Source organism: Quercus lobata, chromosome 3, assembly GCF_001633185.2.
Source record: "Quercus lobata isolate SW786 chromosome 3, ValleyOak3.0 Primary Assembly, whole genome shotgun sequence".
Classification (NCBI taxonomy): domain Eukaryota; kingdom Viridiplantae; phylum Streptophyta; class Magnoliopsida; order Fagales; family Fagaceae; genus Quercus; species Quercus lobata.
This window is the reverse complement of record NC_044906.1, coordinates 64,106,966-64,121,495: the sequence shown is the minus strand read 5'-3', so window position 1 is coordinate 64,121,495 and position 14,530 is coordinate 64,106,966. Positions and strand designations below refer to the sequence as shown.

The following is a 14,530-nucleotide window of genomic DNA, read 5'->3' as shown; positions in this document are numbered from 1 at the left end:
GGTTGATGCTTAAGCTAGAGAAAATCCAATCATATACTAGCTACTTAAATAAAAGCAGGGGTAATTGTACGTTATCTTCAAGGGTTCAAATGAACCTCCTAACTTGGAAATTAAAAAATATTATATAAAAAAAAAATTATTAGTCTGATTTACATTTAAAAGTATTTTTCACCTTTGATCATAGCTCAATCCAAAATCAAGTAACAACACAGATTAGCCAATCCCAAAACCCAAAACAATACAAAATGCTATCACTTTCTCTCTTCGATTTTATTTCTAATCTCATTCTCATGAATCTCATCTCATCTTTTTTTTTTTTTTTAACTATCTAAATCAGTATCTCTATTTATTATAAATTTATATTATATATGTGTGTAATATTGATTGTATACGTTATTTATTTATTTTGTCATAATATTATTTGTGTGAATTGTAATGTGTGTGAATGTGTGTGTGTTATAAATATAATATAACTTTATATAATTTATTAATTAGAAAATACAGAAAGTTTGTTACATGTGTGCATATTGTTAAAAAAACAAATGATGTTTCAAATATTTGATTGGTTAAGTAGACACTTAGTATATTATTTATGTATAAATGACTGTGGCAATATGGATCAATAATTAATACAATGCCAATGGATTTAGTTTTGTCATTTAGTTTAAATATTTTTTATAAAAACAATGAAATATTTTTTATAAAAAAAAATGACAAATAGGAAATAACAATTGAATAAAAATAAAAATGTTGTACAAACTTAAGAAAATAAAATGGTCACACTTATCCATATTAAAAATAAATAATGACAATTAATAATGAACTATCATGTAACTATTTCAGAACATGAAAAGTCTTAAAAGGGCTTCTCAAAAAAAAAAAGTCTTAAAAGGAAATTGTAAAACTTCATATATTTCTTTTTTTTAAAAAAAAATTCATGTATTTGCATTTTTCTTTTTTCTTTTTTTGTCCATGATTCAATAAATTCAAATTCTATTTTTATTAAATTATTATTAATTTAAGTTTCTTAATGACACCCCCGAAAAACAATTCTAGAGTTGCCACTGAATAAAAGGGATATGAATATCCTATGGTGTTTATCGAATAATGGATATATAAAAAAGCCACTTCTTATTGTATAATTTTTTTTAATGAATAAAAAATTTTATTTAAAAGAGAAAAGATAAAACTATATATACAAAAGAACATACTTCACTTCTAATAACAAACTCAAAACAAGAAAGACAGCTACCCAAATCAAAAGAGCCAAAAACATTACACTTAAGAAACCATTTAGCTAAAGTATGAGATGCTACACACTACAAGAATTTTGGTCTTTTGCGACCAATGTTTTAGTGACGACCAAAAAATCGTCACTATTAGGCACACATTAGCGACGAAAATATATGGTCATCGCTAATAAGTTTATTGTAGCGACAACACTAAGGTAGTCACTAATAAGTCATCGCTAACGCCATGGAGGGAATTTTATTCACTTTTGGAAAATGGAGGGAAACTTTTAGCAACGACAATAAATTTTGTTGTGACGACATTTACACCACTAAAATAAGGTCTATTTTAACGATGACATCTATCATCGCTAATAATCATCTTTAGTGACGACCTTATGTTTCGTCACAGTTATGTGGCCAAAAATTCATAGTAAATATGTTATATATATGCTTATTTATCAGTGATGACACATTGGTGGTCGCTATTAGAAGGCTATTAGCGATGACACAACATGTCGTTGCAAATATATCTACCTAAATATAATGGAGGGTAAAATTTTCACTCTCAAAAAGTGGTGGGAATTATTGGAGGGAAGCAGATTTTATATTAGCAACGAATTAGGTTGTCGCTATAAGGGATCTTTTAATGAAGACAAAGATTGTCGTCACTAATATGTGGCCAAAACAATTTTGATATAATATGATTTTTTTTTTTAATCAAATCCTCCAAATGCCTCTTAAAATATTTAAAATGACATAAATTCCTTTAAAATGTTTGAAATGATTAAAATACCATTAACCTCGTCAAAATGACCAAAATACCCCTAAACTTATATAATGACCAAAATAAACTTGAAACCTCCAAAGTAATTTAAAACTTTCAAATCCGTTAAAAAAAGAAGAAGAAAATATGAGACAACGGAGGGCTTGTTGCTTCAATATACTCTCAAATCATAATGTTACCCATTTGAAACTTGAAGTCGATAAAAATAATAAAAATTGTGAAAGTTTTTATTCCACTCAAAATACTAACTAATTCTCATAGTTATCAAAATGTGAATCGTATCGTGAATCAATTTTTTATTTTTCTATATCACGTGTCATAAGAAAGGTATTAGTCAATATTTACCAAACTAATAAATTCATTATAAATATATGAAAGGTATATTCATTATAAATTCATAATATATTCAACTAATAACCAATTCAATCATCAATTATGTAATGATATTTACCAAAAGTAAGTAAATAAATCAAATTAAAATATATTTATAACATACATATTCATATTAATTAAAATCAGAAGTGATAATACATGATATATGAGCCAAAATAATAAATTTTTTCATCATTTTGCCTAATCAATTTTATCTAAGTCAATGTTAACAAGATGTTCATCATTTTCAAAATTATTTCTTTATTAACATTTTCTAACAACTACTCCAATACCCAATAATCCACTGAAAACCTTCCCACTAAACCTAATTTCACAAAGTCTAGTGGTCTCGAGACTATCTATTAAGTTTGATCGGGTTTAACCAACTTTAACTATGCCTTTTTATAAATCTAATAGTTTGATTGTGACCATAATTTACTAGAATTAACCTTTCATTACACTTTTCAAGTCCAACGGTTAGATTTCAAATCTAAGTATGGCGTGAGATGGATATGTGTTGTGTATCTGTATGGCTATGTTCTCTTAATCTGACCATTCAATTGGTCTCAAATTTCACCAACACCAATATGTCACCATACTCTTGAATCCTAATAATCAAGATTTGAATATAAATTTCACCAAGTCCAGTGGTCACAGGACCATCTATTAAGTTTAACCGGGTTTGACCAAATTTAACTAAACTTTGACTGCCTTTTCTCTAAATCCAGCCGTTTGATTGTGATTATAATTTACTAGAATTAACCTTTCATTACACTCTTTGAATCCAACGGTTAGATTTCAAATCTAAGGATGGCGTGTGATGAACATATGTTGTGTACATTTATGGCTATGATCTCTCAATCTAACCATCCAATTGTTCTCAAATTTCATCAACATCAATATGTCACCATACTCTTCAATCCTAATGATCAAGATTTGAATATGAATTTCACCAAGTCCAGTGGTATCGGGACCATCTATTAAGTTTGACCAGGTTTGACCAACTTTAACTAAACTTTGACCGTGCATTTCTCTAAATCCAACCGTTTGATTGTGACCATAATTTACTAGAATTAACCTTTCATTGCACTCTTTGAATCCAACAGTTAAATTTCAAATTTAAGGATGGCGTGTGATGGACATGTGTTGTGTACCTATATGGCTATAATCTCTCAATCTACCATCTAATTGTTCTCAAATTTCACCAACACCAATATGTCACCATACTCTACAATCCCAATGATTAAGATTCGAATATGAATTTCATTAAGTCCAGTGGTCTCGGGACCATCTATTTAGTTTGACCGGGTTTGACCAACTTTAACTAAACTTTGACCGCACATTTTTCTAAATCCAACTGTTTGATTGTGACCATAATTTACTAGAATTAACCTTTCATTACACTCTTCAAGTCCAACGGTTAGATTTCAAATCTAAGTATGGTGTGAGATGGATATGTGTTGTGTATTTGTATGGCTATGTTCTCTCAATCTGACCATTCAATTGGTCTTAAATTTCACCAACACCAATATGTCACCATACTCTTCAATCCTAATGATCAAGATTTGAATATAAATTTCACCAAGTTCAGTGGTCACAGGACCATCTATTAAGTTTAATCGGGTTTGACCAACTTTAACTAAACTTTGACTGTCTCTTTCTCTAAATCCAGCCGTTTGATTGTGATTATAATTTACTAGAATTAACCTTTCATTACACTCTTTGAATCCACCGGTTAGATTTCAAATCTAACGATGGCATGTGATGAACATATGTTGTGTACATTTATGGCTATGATCTCTCAATCTGACCATCCAATTGTTCTCAAATTTCATCAACACCAATATGTCACCATACTCTTGAAATACATTGATCAAGATTTGAATATAAATTGGAGCATGATGGTCACATGCCATATGGCCCCATGAGGATTCAGTTATCCTTGTTCTCATAATTTAACCATCCAATTAAAATTATGTTCCCCAAACCTCTAAAATGACCAAAATACCGTCAAAATTTCCAACGGTCTCAGGACCATCTATTAAGTTTGACCAAGTTTGACCAACTTTAACTAAATTTTGACCGCACCTTTCTCTAAATCCAACTGTTCGATTGTGACCATAATTTGCTAGAATTAACCTTTCATTACACTTTTCAAATCCAACGATCAAATTCTAGATCTAATTATGGCGCATGATGGACATGTGTTGCATACTTGTATGGCTCTGTTATCTCAATCTGACCATCCAATTGGTCTCAAATTTCACCAACACCAATATGTCACCATACTCTATAATCTCAATGATTAAGATTCGAATATGAATTTCACTAAGTCCAGTGGTCTCGGGACCATCTATTTAGTTTAACCGGGTTTGACCAACTTTAACTAAACTTTGACCACACATTTTTCTAAATCCAACCATTTGATTGTGACCATAATTTACTAGAATTAACCTTTCATTGCACTCTTCGAATCCAACGGTTAGATTTCAAATTTAAGTATGGCGCGTGATGGATATATGTTGTGTACTTGTATGGTTATGTTCTCTCAATCTGACCGTCCAATTGTTCTCAAATTTCATCAACACCAATATGTCACCATACTCTTGAAATACATTGATCAAGATTTGAATATAAATTGGAGCATGATGGTCACATGCCATATGGCCCCATGAGGATTCAGTTATCCTTGTTCTCATAATTTAACCATCCAATTAAAATTATGTTCCCCAAACCTCTAAAATGACCAAAATACCGTCAAAATTTCCAACGGTCTCAGGACCATCTATTAAGTTTGACCAAGTTTGACCAACTTTAACTAAATTTTGACCGCACCTTTCTCTAAATCCAACTGTTCGATTGTGACCATAATTTGCTAGAATTAACCTTTCATTACACTTTTCAAATCCAACGATCAAATTCTAGATCTAATTATGGCGCATGATGGACATGTGTTGCATACTTGTATGGCTCTGTTATCTCAATCTGACCATCCAATTGGTCTCAAATTTCACCAACACCAATATGTCACCATCATACTCTTGAAATCCAATGATCAAGATTTGAATATGAATTGGAGCATGATGGTCACATGCCATGTGGTCCTATGAAGATTCAGTTATCCTTGTTCTCATAATTTAACCATCCGATTGAAATTATGTTACCCAAATTACTTCCTTTAAAGTTATGTTTTCCCTTGAATCACATATTGGAGTGACAGAAGTATTAGTTCAAAGCACTACCTTTAAAATTATATTTTCCATAAAAAATACTAATTTTCAAAAATTCATTTTTGAAGGGAAGATACTAGTAGGTTCTCCCTTGGATCAAACATGAGATTTCCAATTTATCTTGACTTTAACCCTTACTAATTGTGGGGTCTTCAAATGGTTTTCAAACTAAAGTTATTTTTGTTTTTTTCCTCTAAAATCAAAACCATCAATCTAAACACGTCTTATTCTTGATGCATGTAAGATATAATGAGACATATGCCCCCAAGGCTATGAAAGTATATTCTAAAATGATCAAAATACCCCCAAAACAACTAGAATGACCAAAATACTCTCAAAACATCTAAAATGACCCAAATACCCCCAAACCTCTAAAATAACCAAAATACTCTTGATATCTCTAAAATGACTAAAAATACCCGTGAAATCTCTAAAATAACTAAAAATACCCTAAAACCTCTAAACTGACACCAAAAAAAAAAAAAAAAAAAAAAAACTCTCGAAATCTTTAAAATGACCGAAATACCCTGAAACCTTGAAATATTTAAAATGACCCAAATACCCTTGAAATATCTAAAATGACCAAAATTTACTAAAATGAACAAAATACTCCTTAAACTCTTAAAAGGCCAAAATTTTCATTTTAGAGTTTTCAGTGGCATTTTTGTCACTTTAGAGGTTTTAGGGTATTTTGGATATTTGAGAGGTTTTGAGGTTATTTTAGTGAATTTTAGGTTTAGGGGTATTCTAGTAGTTTTGTGTGCATTTTGGTCATTCTAGTTGTTTCCAGAGTATTTTAGTCATTTTGGAGGTTTTAGGAGTTTTTTTTACATTCACAGTACATTTTAGTCATTTTTGTGGTTCTAAGGGTATTTTGGTCATTTTAGTGGTTTTGAGGTATTTAGAATTTTCAATGTATTTTTGCTTATTTTAGAGGTTTCAGAGGTATTTTGATTATTTTTTATGTTTCAGGAGTATTTTGGTCCTTTTAGAGGTTTAGGGGTATTTTGGTCATTTTAGATTTTTGCGGTTATTTTGGTAATTTTAGAAGTTTCGAGAGTATTTTGGGTCATTTTAGAAATTTTGGTAGTATTTTGGTCATTTTAGTGATTTTGGGTTTTTTTGGTCATTTAAAAAAATTTGGGGGTATTGTGGTCATTTTGAAGGTTTTAGGGGTATTTTAGACATTCGCAGTACATTTTAGTCATTTTGGTTGTTCCAATTTTTTTTTTTTTTTTTTCATTTGAGTAGTTTCGGGGTATTTTAGAGGTTTCTTGGTTTTTTAAATTTTAAGTTATTTTCAAGAGTAAAATAAAATTTATTAGTTTGGACAATTTTGTCAATTTATAAATTATTGTATCTCCACCAAAAATTTTATTAGTAAAATATAAAACTATATTGTGACTAAAAAAAATAGTTTGTCACAATATTTTGTTTTAACGAAGGCAACCTAAGTCTCTCACAATAGATGGCCTATTGTGATAGTTCCTCAAAAAAAAAGAAAAAAGAAAAAAAAGATGGCCTATTGTGACAAGTTAATGTCACAAGATATAGTTTTTTGTCACAATAACTCATGAAATGTAAATAAAAATAATAATAATAAAGTAACTGAATTAAAGTCCCATGAGCCATGATCTCCAACTCTTTCTCGGTCAATACCCAATTACCCACTTATCACTCATCATCTCTCTCCATCCCTCTCACACACCCACTGAACCTGTAGGCCTACTGCGAACCATCTCTTTAACACCTGCAGAACCTGTAGATCCACTGCCGCTGACCACCTCTTAGCCACTTTCCAGGTATTGTCTCTTTCTCTCTTCTCTCATTTGTGTTTTCATTTTTTTTTTCCTTTACTTCTTGTTCGTATTAGTGTTAGTAATGTTGGCTCGCTTTTCAATTTTTTTACAGATTTCATATTAAAGTTTGCTCCAATCAGTGGGACCTTAGGTATGACTTTTCTTTTTTTGTTTTGTTTTTGTCATTAAATTAATAAATATATAATATAATAAATCAAAGATAGAGTTGGGATTTAGCTACCGTACTACATGCCTTAATTGCTAATGGTTTTCTGTTTTTTTTTGGTAATTAATGCTTATGGTACTACGAATATGTGTTTCATTCCAACTTAAGCCTAGACAAGTCACTGAATCCTTCTGCTTATATATTTCATTGACTCTGCAAAAACAATTGCTTATATATTTGACAATTGCACCCTAAAAAAAAGAAAAAAAAGTTGTTTGACAGAGTCATTTAAAACGTGTTTGGGTCCTTTAAAATGTGTTTGTATTCATCACTATGTGGAAATTTCAAGAAACTCCAGAATTTGATAACTATTTATAAAAAAAGGCACAATTTTTTGACTAAAGTTTCTGCCTTTGTACTATCTAAAACCCTTAATGTAAATGTTGGGGAAAATTTTTTAAATCCCCTTAATGTCTATGTGTGAATTAAAATGAGTGACTATTAAGTAATAGCAATATTATGGAAACACAAAAAATTCTAGCAAGTACCACATAAACACATCCACCAAAGAATACCAAATTTTACGTGAAATACACTAGTGTGGAGGGAAAAATCACGGGGCAACTCTGAAAAATATTCATTGTGAAATAGAAATTACAACTCTCAAGTTTGTGCTAAGCCTGAGTCCATAATAAATTGGATATATGACAAATAATCTCAAGGATAAATACAATCTCACCACAAAATCAATAGCCAAATCTTCCTCTGAATACTCTCACTCTCCCTAATTGTAGCACTCAAAAACTCTAAGAGAACTCTACCAATTTTTCTTCCTTATGTGTGTAGTTTGAGCAAAGAAAAATGTCACATTTTTCTTTTTCACTCTCTCATATTCTCACTGTGTATCTCTATATTTCTTCATTCAGACTGCACCTCAAATGGCTGAATATCTCTATGTGTTTCTTGCTTGCTCTGTGGAACTCACAATACTTCAGCTCTCTCTCTCCCAGTGTGTTTCTTCTCACACTCTGGCCAAGTGGCCTTTGTTTGCTTCAGCCAAAAACCAACGTGTCCCACCTCAAGTCATGTCTCATTTAATGAAGACTGACTTTTCTATAAGCTTGCAAGACAAGCTCATTTAGAGCTTTGATAAGGTGTGGGCTGGACCCATGGTGCTATGATGCACCTAACAATAAATATATAGTTTGACTATTGGCAGGAAAAGCATTCCATAGCTGACCTGGGCAGTACTCTTCCAATTGTCTTTGTGTGCACTATTAAGGTAGTAATTGGATACATCCTCTTTTTATATTGATTCCCCTAATTAATTCACACTTACATGAGGATCTAAAATAGTGACATACTAATATTGCAGGGGATTATAAGCTCAAAATTTATACATTTTTTTTTTTGATGAAATTTATACATTATAAGAGCTTGGCATTGACATCTGCAACATTTTTCAGCTATAGCTAAATCTCATTCTTGCCGTTACCTTCATCTTGACTATCTCAATTTGGTATGATCATGTTTCTCTCAAAATTAATTTTATTAAAGAAATCATTTTCATGGTGTTAAAACTTTGTTACTACATGTGTATTAATTCTATAAAAGAAGTCATTTTTATGGTGTTACAACTTTGTTCCTAGATGTGTAAAATATAATCGAAAGTCTCAAATAAATTAATTAACTAGAGCATTGTATAGTAACTAGTATATAATTTTATTTTAATTTGTTTGAGATCCACGTATGCGCTGGGGTTGGGATACTCAGTAGTTATTATAAGACCTTATGATGCTTGGCATTGGCTTATTTACCTTGACATTTTTTTTTTTTAATAATGGGTATGTCTGAATTGAAAATCTTGTGGTCCAAAAATTCCAAACTTCATCATTCATTTTCACTTCTCATTGCTTAGTCATTTGATCATTTATTATTTTAATTTTTCTTTTAAAAAATATTATATTTTTAACTCACTGTTGGGTTCTTGGAGCTACCATAGAGTTCTCTATCCTTTATTTTGTCCCACTTTTTCATTTGATGCTTGGATTTGTATTCAACTCAAAGCTATTGCTGGTATTCCTATAAAGCGGGCTAGTTTACAAGAAGTAGCAACCTTGTGAAGAAAGTTGGGTTATACTTGGTAAGTAGTTCACTTCTATTACATCTATGAATTATCATTTAGCTTTTTAATAATCTTATTAGTTGTTTTAATTGTTACAACATGAAATATTAATGCATGTAAACTCTCTTGTTGATAATACTTGAATGATGGAAAATTCTCTAGAATAACTTACTAAATTCAATTGTTAGAGAACTTGTTTAACTCATTGACCCACTTCTTCTCAAGTAAAAAAGTGTTTGTTGAAATTATGACAGGAACATAAAAATGGATAAAATGAAGTTGGATGCATGAACAAAATAAAGAAGATAATAGTGATGAGGTATATCAAGAAAGTGAATTTATTAGGGTTAATGTAATAATTCAACAAGAAAATGATGAAGACTCAACTCTGTTACATAGAGATGATGTGACAGCAATAAATTTGGGGGCCTTAATAGTTGTTGATGATATATATGTACAACTTGATGAAAGTATGTTCATCAATGATGACTTGTCTAATGAGGAATGAGATACAAACTCCAACCATGAAGAAGAAATATATAGTGATGATGATGTTTTAAGCTCAAATCAGGAAAAAGATTTATCTAGCAATGATGAATCTATTGGAGATCTTTGGGATGAAGATTAAGTTGAGTTTTGATGCAAGTTAAGTTTTGTTAAATACATAAAGATTTCATATCTTCTCAACTATGGTATTTTTGAAAAATAAAAATGTTAAAGTTTTATTTGGATATTAAAACTATTTTGTATGCATTTTTGTCATTTACTTTAGTTGACCTTTACATTTGTTTATTCTTTTTATTTCAGGTTTAAATGTCGCAAGCCTTGGGCTACTGGTGATTTTGAGGGGAGATACAATTCATTGCAAGCTTGGTTGTATATCTTCTTGAAGAATTTGTTATTATTTGATTTGTATTTGAGATGGTAGATTTGAATTTAAATTATGTATATGATATTGAACTTGGATATTGTTTTTCCTTATTAGTAGTTATTGATTGAGCCATTGTTAAGCTTACATGAGTATTTGTGATTGAAGATTTGTGATGTGTGGGATTGTGGTTTATGATTTTTTATTATTTCTCATTAGGTACCCATGTAAATTTCAGAATGTAAATTTTAAAGAAAAAAAAATGTAAAATATTATTAGCGACGACATTGTCGTCACTAATATTTTATCATATCATTAGTGATGACAAACAATATCATCGCTAATATGAAATTTTTAGTGATGACATGTTTGTGGTCACTTATATATCGTTATCTGTGACGACAACAAGCGTCGTCGCTAGTAAAGATATATCAATGACCACAAACATGTCGTCATTAATAATAATCTATTAGCGATGACAAAAAAAAATTTCACTACTAATGAGATAGTAGCGACGACATTTCGTCTTGGGGACTCGAGTTATTTATGACGACAACTGTCACTATTAGCGACAACTTTGTTGTCGTTAATAGTATTGTATTTGCGACGACATTAATATCATCGCTAAAAAACTTTTTTGTAACCAAATTCGTTTAACGAAAGTTAGCGACGACATTTTTCGTCGCCAATATAATTAGCGACGATATTTAAAGCATTAGCGACGACTATATGCCGTCGCTAAAGACCAAATTTCTTGTAGTGACATCAGCTAAATTCTTAGCATCATCATTTCATTGTTACGATGTAGTTTAAGTTTTACCTATATCAACTTGTTGCAGTGTATTTCAATTGATAGTTTAGTAATAATGACTTCTTCTTCTTCTTTTTGGGTAGTACTTCATATTTGTGACATGAATTCACGTCCCCTCCCCTACTAAATATCTATATGAACATGTGTGGTCCAAAAAAATAAATAAACATTCCTACTTCAGGAGCACACTATATGGCTGAGTGGAAATAGTGGACTCAATTAATAACTTGGACAAAGGGCCAAAGGTCAATAATCTTGCGTAAGCCCATACGTTTTTCCTGCTTCTTTATCTAATTATTAAATCTGTATAACACATGGATCCTCGATCTCTAATGGGTCAACCTCATCAATTTCCGGGTCAGCTTCCTCTTTAAATTAAGGCTTTTCAGTCTAAAAGAAAGCCAACTGCGAGAGAGAGAGAGAATGGAGGAGAAGCAAGGTGAAGTTGTCTTGATTGGAACATGGGCCAGCAGTGCCTGCACTAGAGTTGAGCTAGCCCTCAAACTAAAAGGCATACCCTATGAGTATGTGGAGGAAGATTTGAAAAACAAAAGTGAGTTGCTCCTCAGCCACAATCCAGTCCACAAGAAAGTACCTGTACTTGTTCACAATGGGAAATCCATTGCTGAGTCACTAATTATTCTTGAATACATAGAAGAGTGCTGGAATACCACCCCAAAACTATTGCCTGAGGATCCTCACCAAAGGGCAAAAGTCCGTTTTTGGGCCAACTATTACGATCAAAAGGTGGGTTTTCTCTCTCTCTCTCTCTCTCACAATTTCGATGCTATAGTTTTTTTTTGTTTTTTTTGAGGAAAAACGGCAGATTATGTGTATTGAACACGATATGAACATGATATATATTCAAAATTGGTTTAGTGTTGATCTTGTATCTCATCCAGTACACTAAAACATTAGATGGAGACCTTGCCCCTTAGGATAACTAATTCTATAAAAATAAAATAAACAAACATTTGTACTCTCCTTTTTGTTGATTTGCTACTTCAACCAATTATGTAGCATTTGTGTGCAAACACTAATAAAAGCATTTTGGTGTCATCAGGTTGTGCCAATCTTCCACATCATCCTCAGGGCCAAAGGCAAGGAGGAAAGAGAGAAAGCCATTGAAGACTTGAGCCAAGTGCTTAAGGTGCTTGAAGAAGGTATTGAAAAGGATTTTCCAGGGCAGAACCCATTCTTCAATGGCGAGAGCTTAGGGTATCTTGGTATCGCTATTGGCTCAAATGGATGCAACTACAAAGCTGTTAATGAGGCCATGCATGCGGTACTCATATCAGAAAAGAACCCAAAGTTTCTCTCATGGGTCAATGCAATGAAGAACTGCCCTCTGGTGGAGGAGACACTACCGCCTCATGACAAATTGGTTGCCAGGCTCAGAGTCTCTCTCGCATCTACTCAAGCTTAATATTGAAGAGGAAAGACAGGCTTACCATGTATCAAGCTCTGATTGATGATGGTTGTACCTTTTAATTGTTAGAAATAAATCCTGTCTCTTTGCCAAAAAAAATTAATGTAAGCAGAACTATGGTGCTACTGTTTGGTTTCTATGGGTGTTTTGTTTCTACTGTTCAATGCTTAAAACTCGCATATGTTAGAAAGATTTCCATTAAAGTTAGAAGTTGCAGCTTGTTAAAATTGCAGAGAGAGAAGAGACTTTTCACAAGGATGCCTTTCAATAGTCATTGTGATTGTATGGCTGTAGGATTTTTCTTAAGCTAGAAATCAGTGTATATCCAGCATGTAGCCCTTCTTAACATTCCAATCAATTATCAACTCACAATGTTCTCAGACTTTAAGGGCTGACCAAGGAAACAATCCAAGGAAGTCAATCTCACAGAAGGCTGTACAGATTAAGCGAGCAGAACGATATTTTTCAATATCGGTGTACTGTTTCAGGTTTATCGCTATTTAAAATATATATATATTATTTATACATATTTTAAAAATAAATAAATAATTATTATTTGTATATTTATAACTTTAATTATTTGGTCAAAGTTAATTTGTTAAGCTATTAAACTTGTTAAGCTTATAAGAGCACTAGCATTGGGGTGTGTAAACACCTTTTAGATGCTATTTTATAACCTAAGCCACTCATAATCCACTCCATCCGAGTTTGAAAACTTAAAAAAAATATGCAACCTTACTATTCATAGATTGTAAAAAAATATATATTATTTTAATATGTGGTGTGTGAAGAGAAAAAGTGAGTGGGGGAAAAAGATAGAGAATAATATTTTTTATTATTTTATTAGGTAATTTATATTATTTTATTAGGTTATATATAAAAATAAAAATTGAGATGTAAAGTGAGTTGTAAAATAGGTTGGTAAAATAGATAAAGTAGTATTTGAAAATGTAAAATAGGTTTTTTTTTTTTTTTTTTTTTGCATTCCCGGATGCTAGAGCTGTAAGTTTAATATAAAAAATATGAACAAAGATAAAAGTATAAGACAAAAAAAGAAAATAAAAAAGGAGTAGTAGGTGAGAAATGAGATATTACGCAAGAGGGAGTTGGTAGAAAAAGATTAAATAATTAGAAAAACTAAAATGGTGGGTGATAAAACCAAAGAACACAAAAAATTTTCCATCTTTCAAGTACCTTGTGTTAGCTTTTTACTCTACACACGTTAACTTACTGACTAGCCCAACTTCCCATTTCACACAATTTAGAGGCCGTTTGGTAACGTTATTTTAGTAACGTTATTTGTATTTTTTAGAAATACATATGAGTAAAAAAGTGTGTGAAAATACGTGTAATGTTGTTTAAAAACTAAAAAGTATTAGTTAAAATGCCACACCAAATGGCCCCTTAAACTTCCAAGACTCTCTCTATCGCATGTGAATTGCTATATTTCTCTTCCCACCGCATAAACTTTCAAATTTTTCTCTCCAACATGGGACTATTTCCCTTCCATCAACCAAAACATGTTTTCAGATTTGATCTCTCTCCCTCTTTCTAAGATCAGGCATTCAACTTTGTTTCACTGCTTCAATGCCGCTATTCATTGCCAGCCAGATTCGCTATCACCCGTGCCAGATTTGCTATCACCAGTGTGAGGCCAAGATGAAGAGATCCCAAATTGGGGTGAGGAGGAGAATTTCTGGGTTACTGTGTGTGT

General features: G+C 31.6%; 1 protein-coding gene and 1 long non-coding RNA gene across 2 annotated transcripts; both read left to right on the top strand.

The window, feature by feature from the left end:
• The first annotated feature begins 7,301 nt into the window (after positions 1-7,301).
• On the top strand, positions 7,302-9,728 carry LOC115979818. The gene is made up of 3 exons (XR_004089202.1): positions 7,302-7,420; positions 7,530-7,568; positions 9,651-9,728. It is a non-coding gene; the product is annotated as an uncharacterized LOC115979818 (long non-coding RNA).
• A 2,038-nt stretch (positions 9,729-11,766) lies between these two features.
• Positions 11,767-12,955, top strand: LOC115981807 (glutathione S-transferase U10-like). Its single transcript, XM_031104167.1, has 2 exons — positions 11,767-12,134; positions 12,451-12,955. Exons 1-2 carry the CDS (start codon positions 11,811-11,813, stop codon positions 12,811-12,813), a joined length of 687 nt encoding a protein of 228 aa, XP_030960027.1. The 5' UTR covers positions 11,767-11,810; the 3' UTR covers positions 12,814-12,955.
• The last annotated feature ends 1,575 nt before the right edge of the window (positions 12,956-14,530 follow it).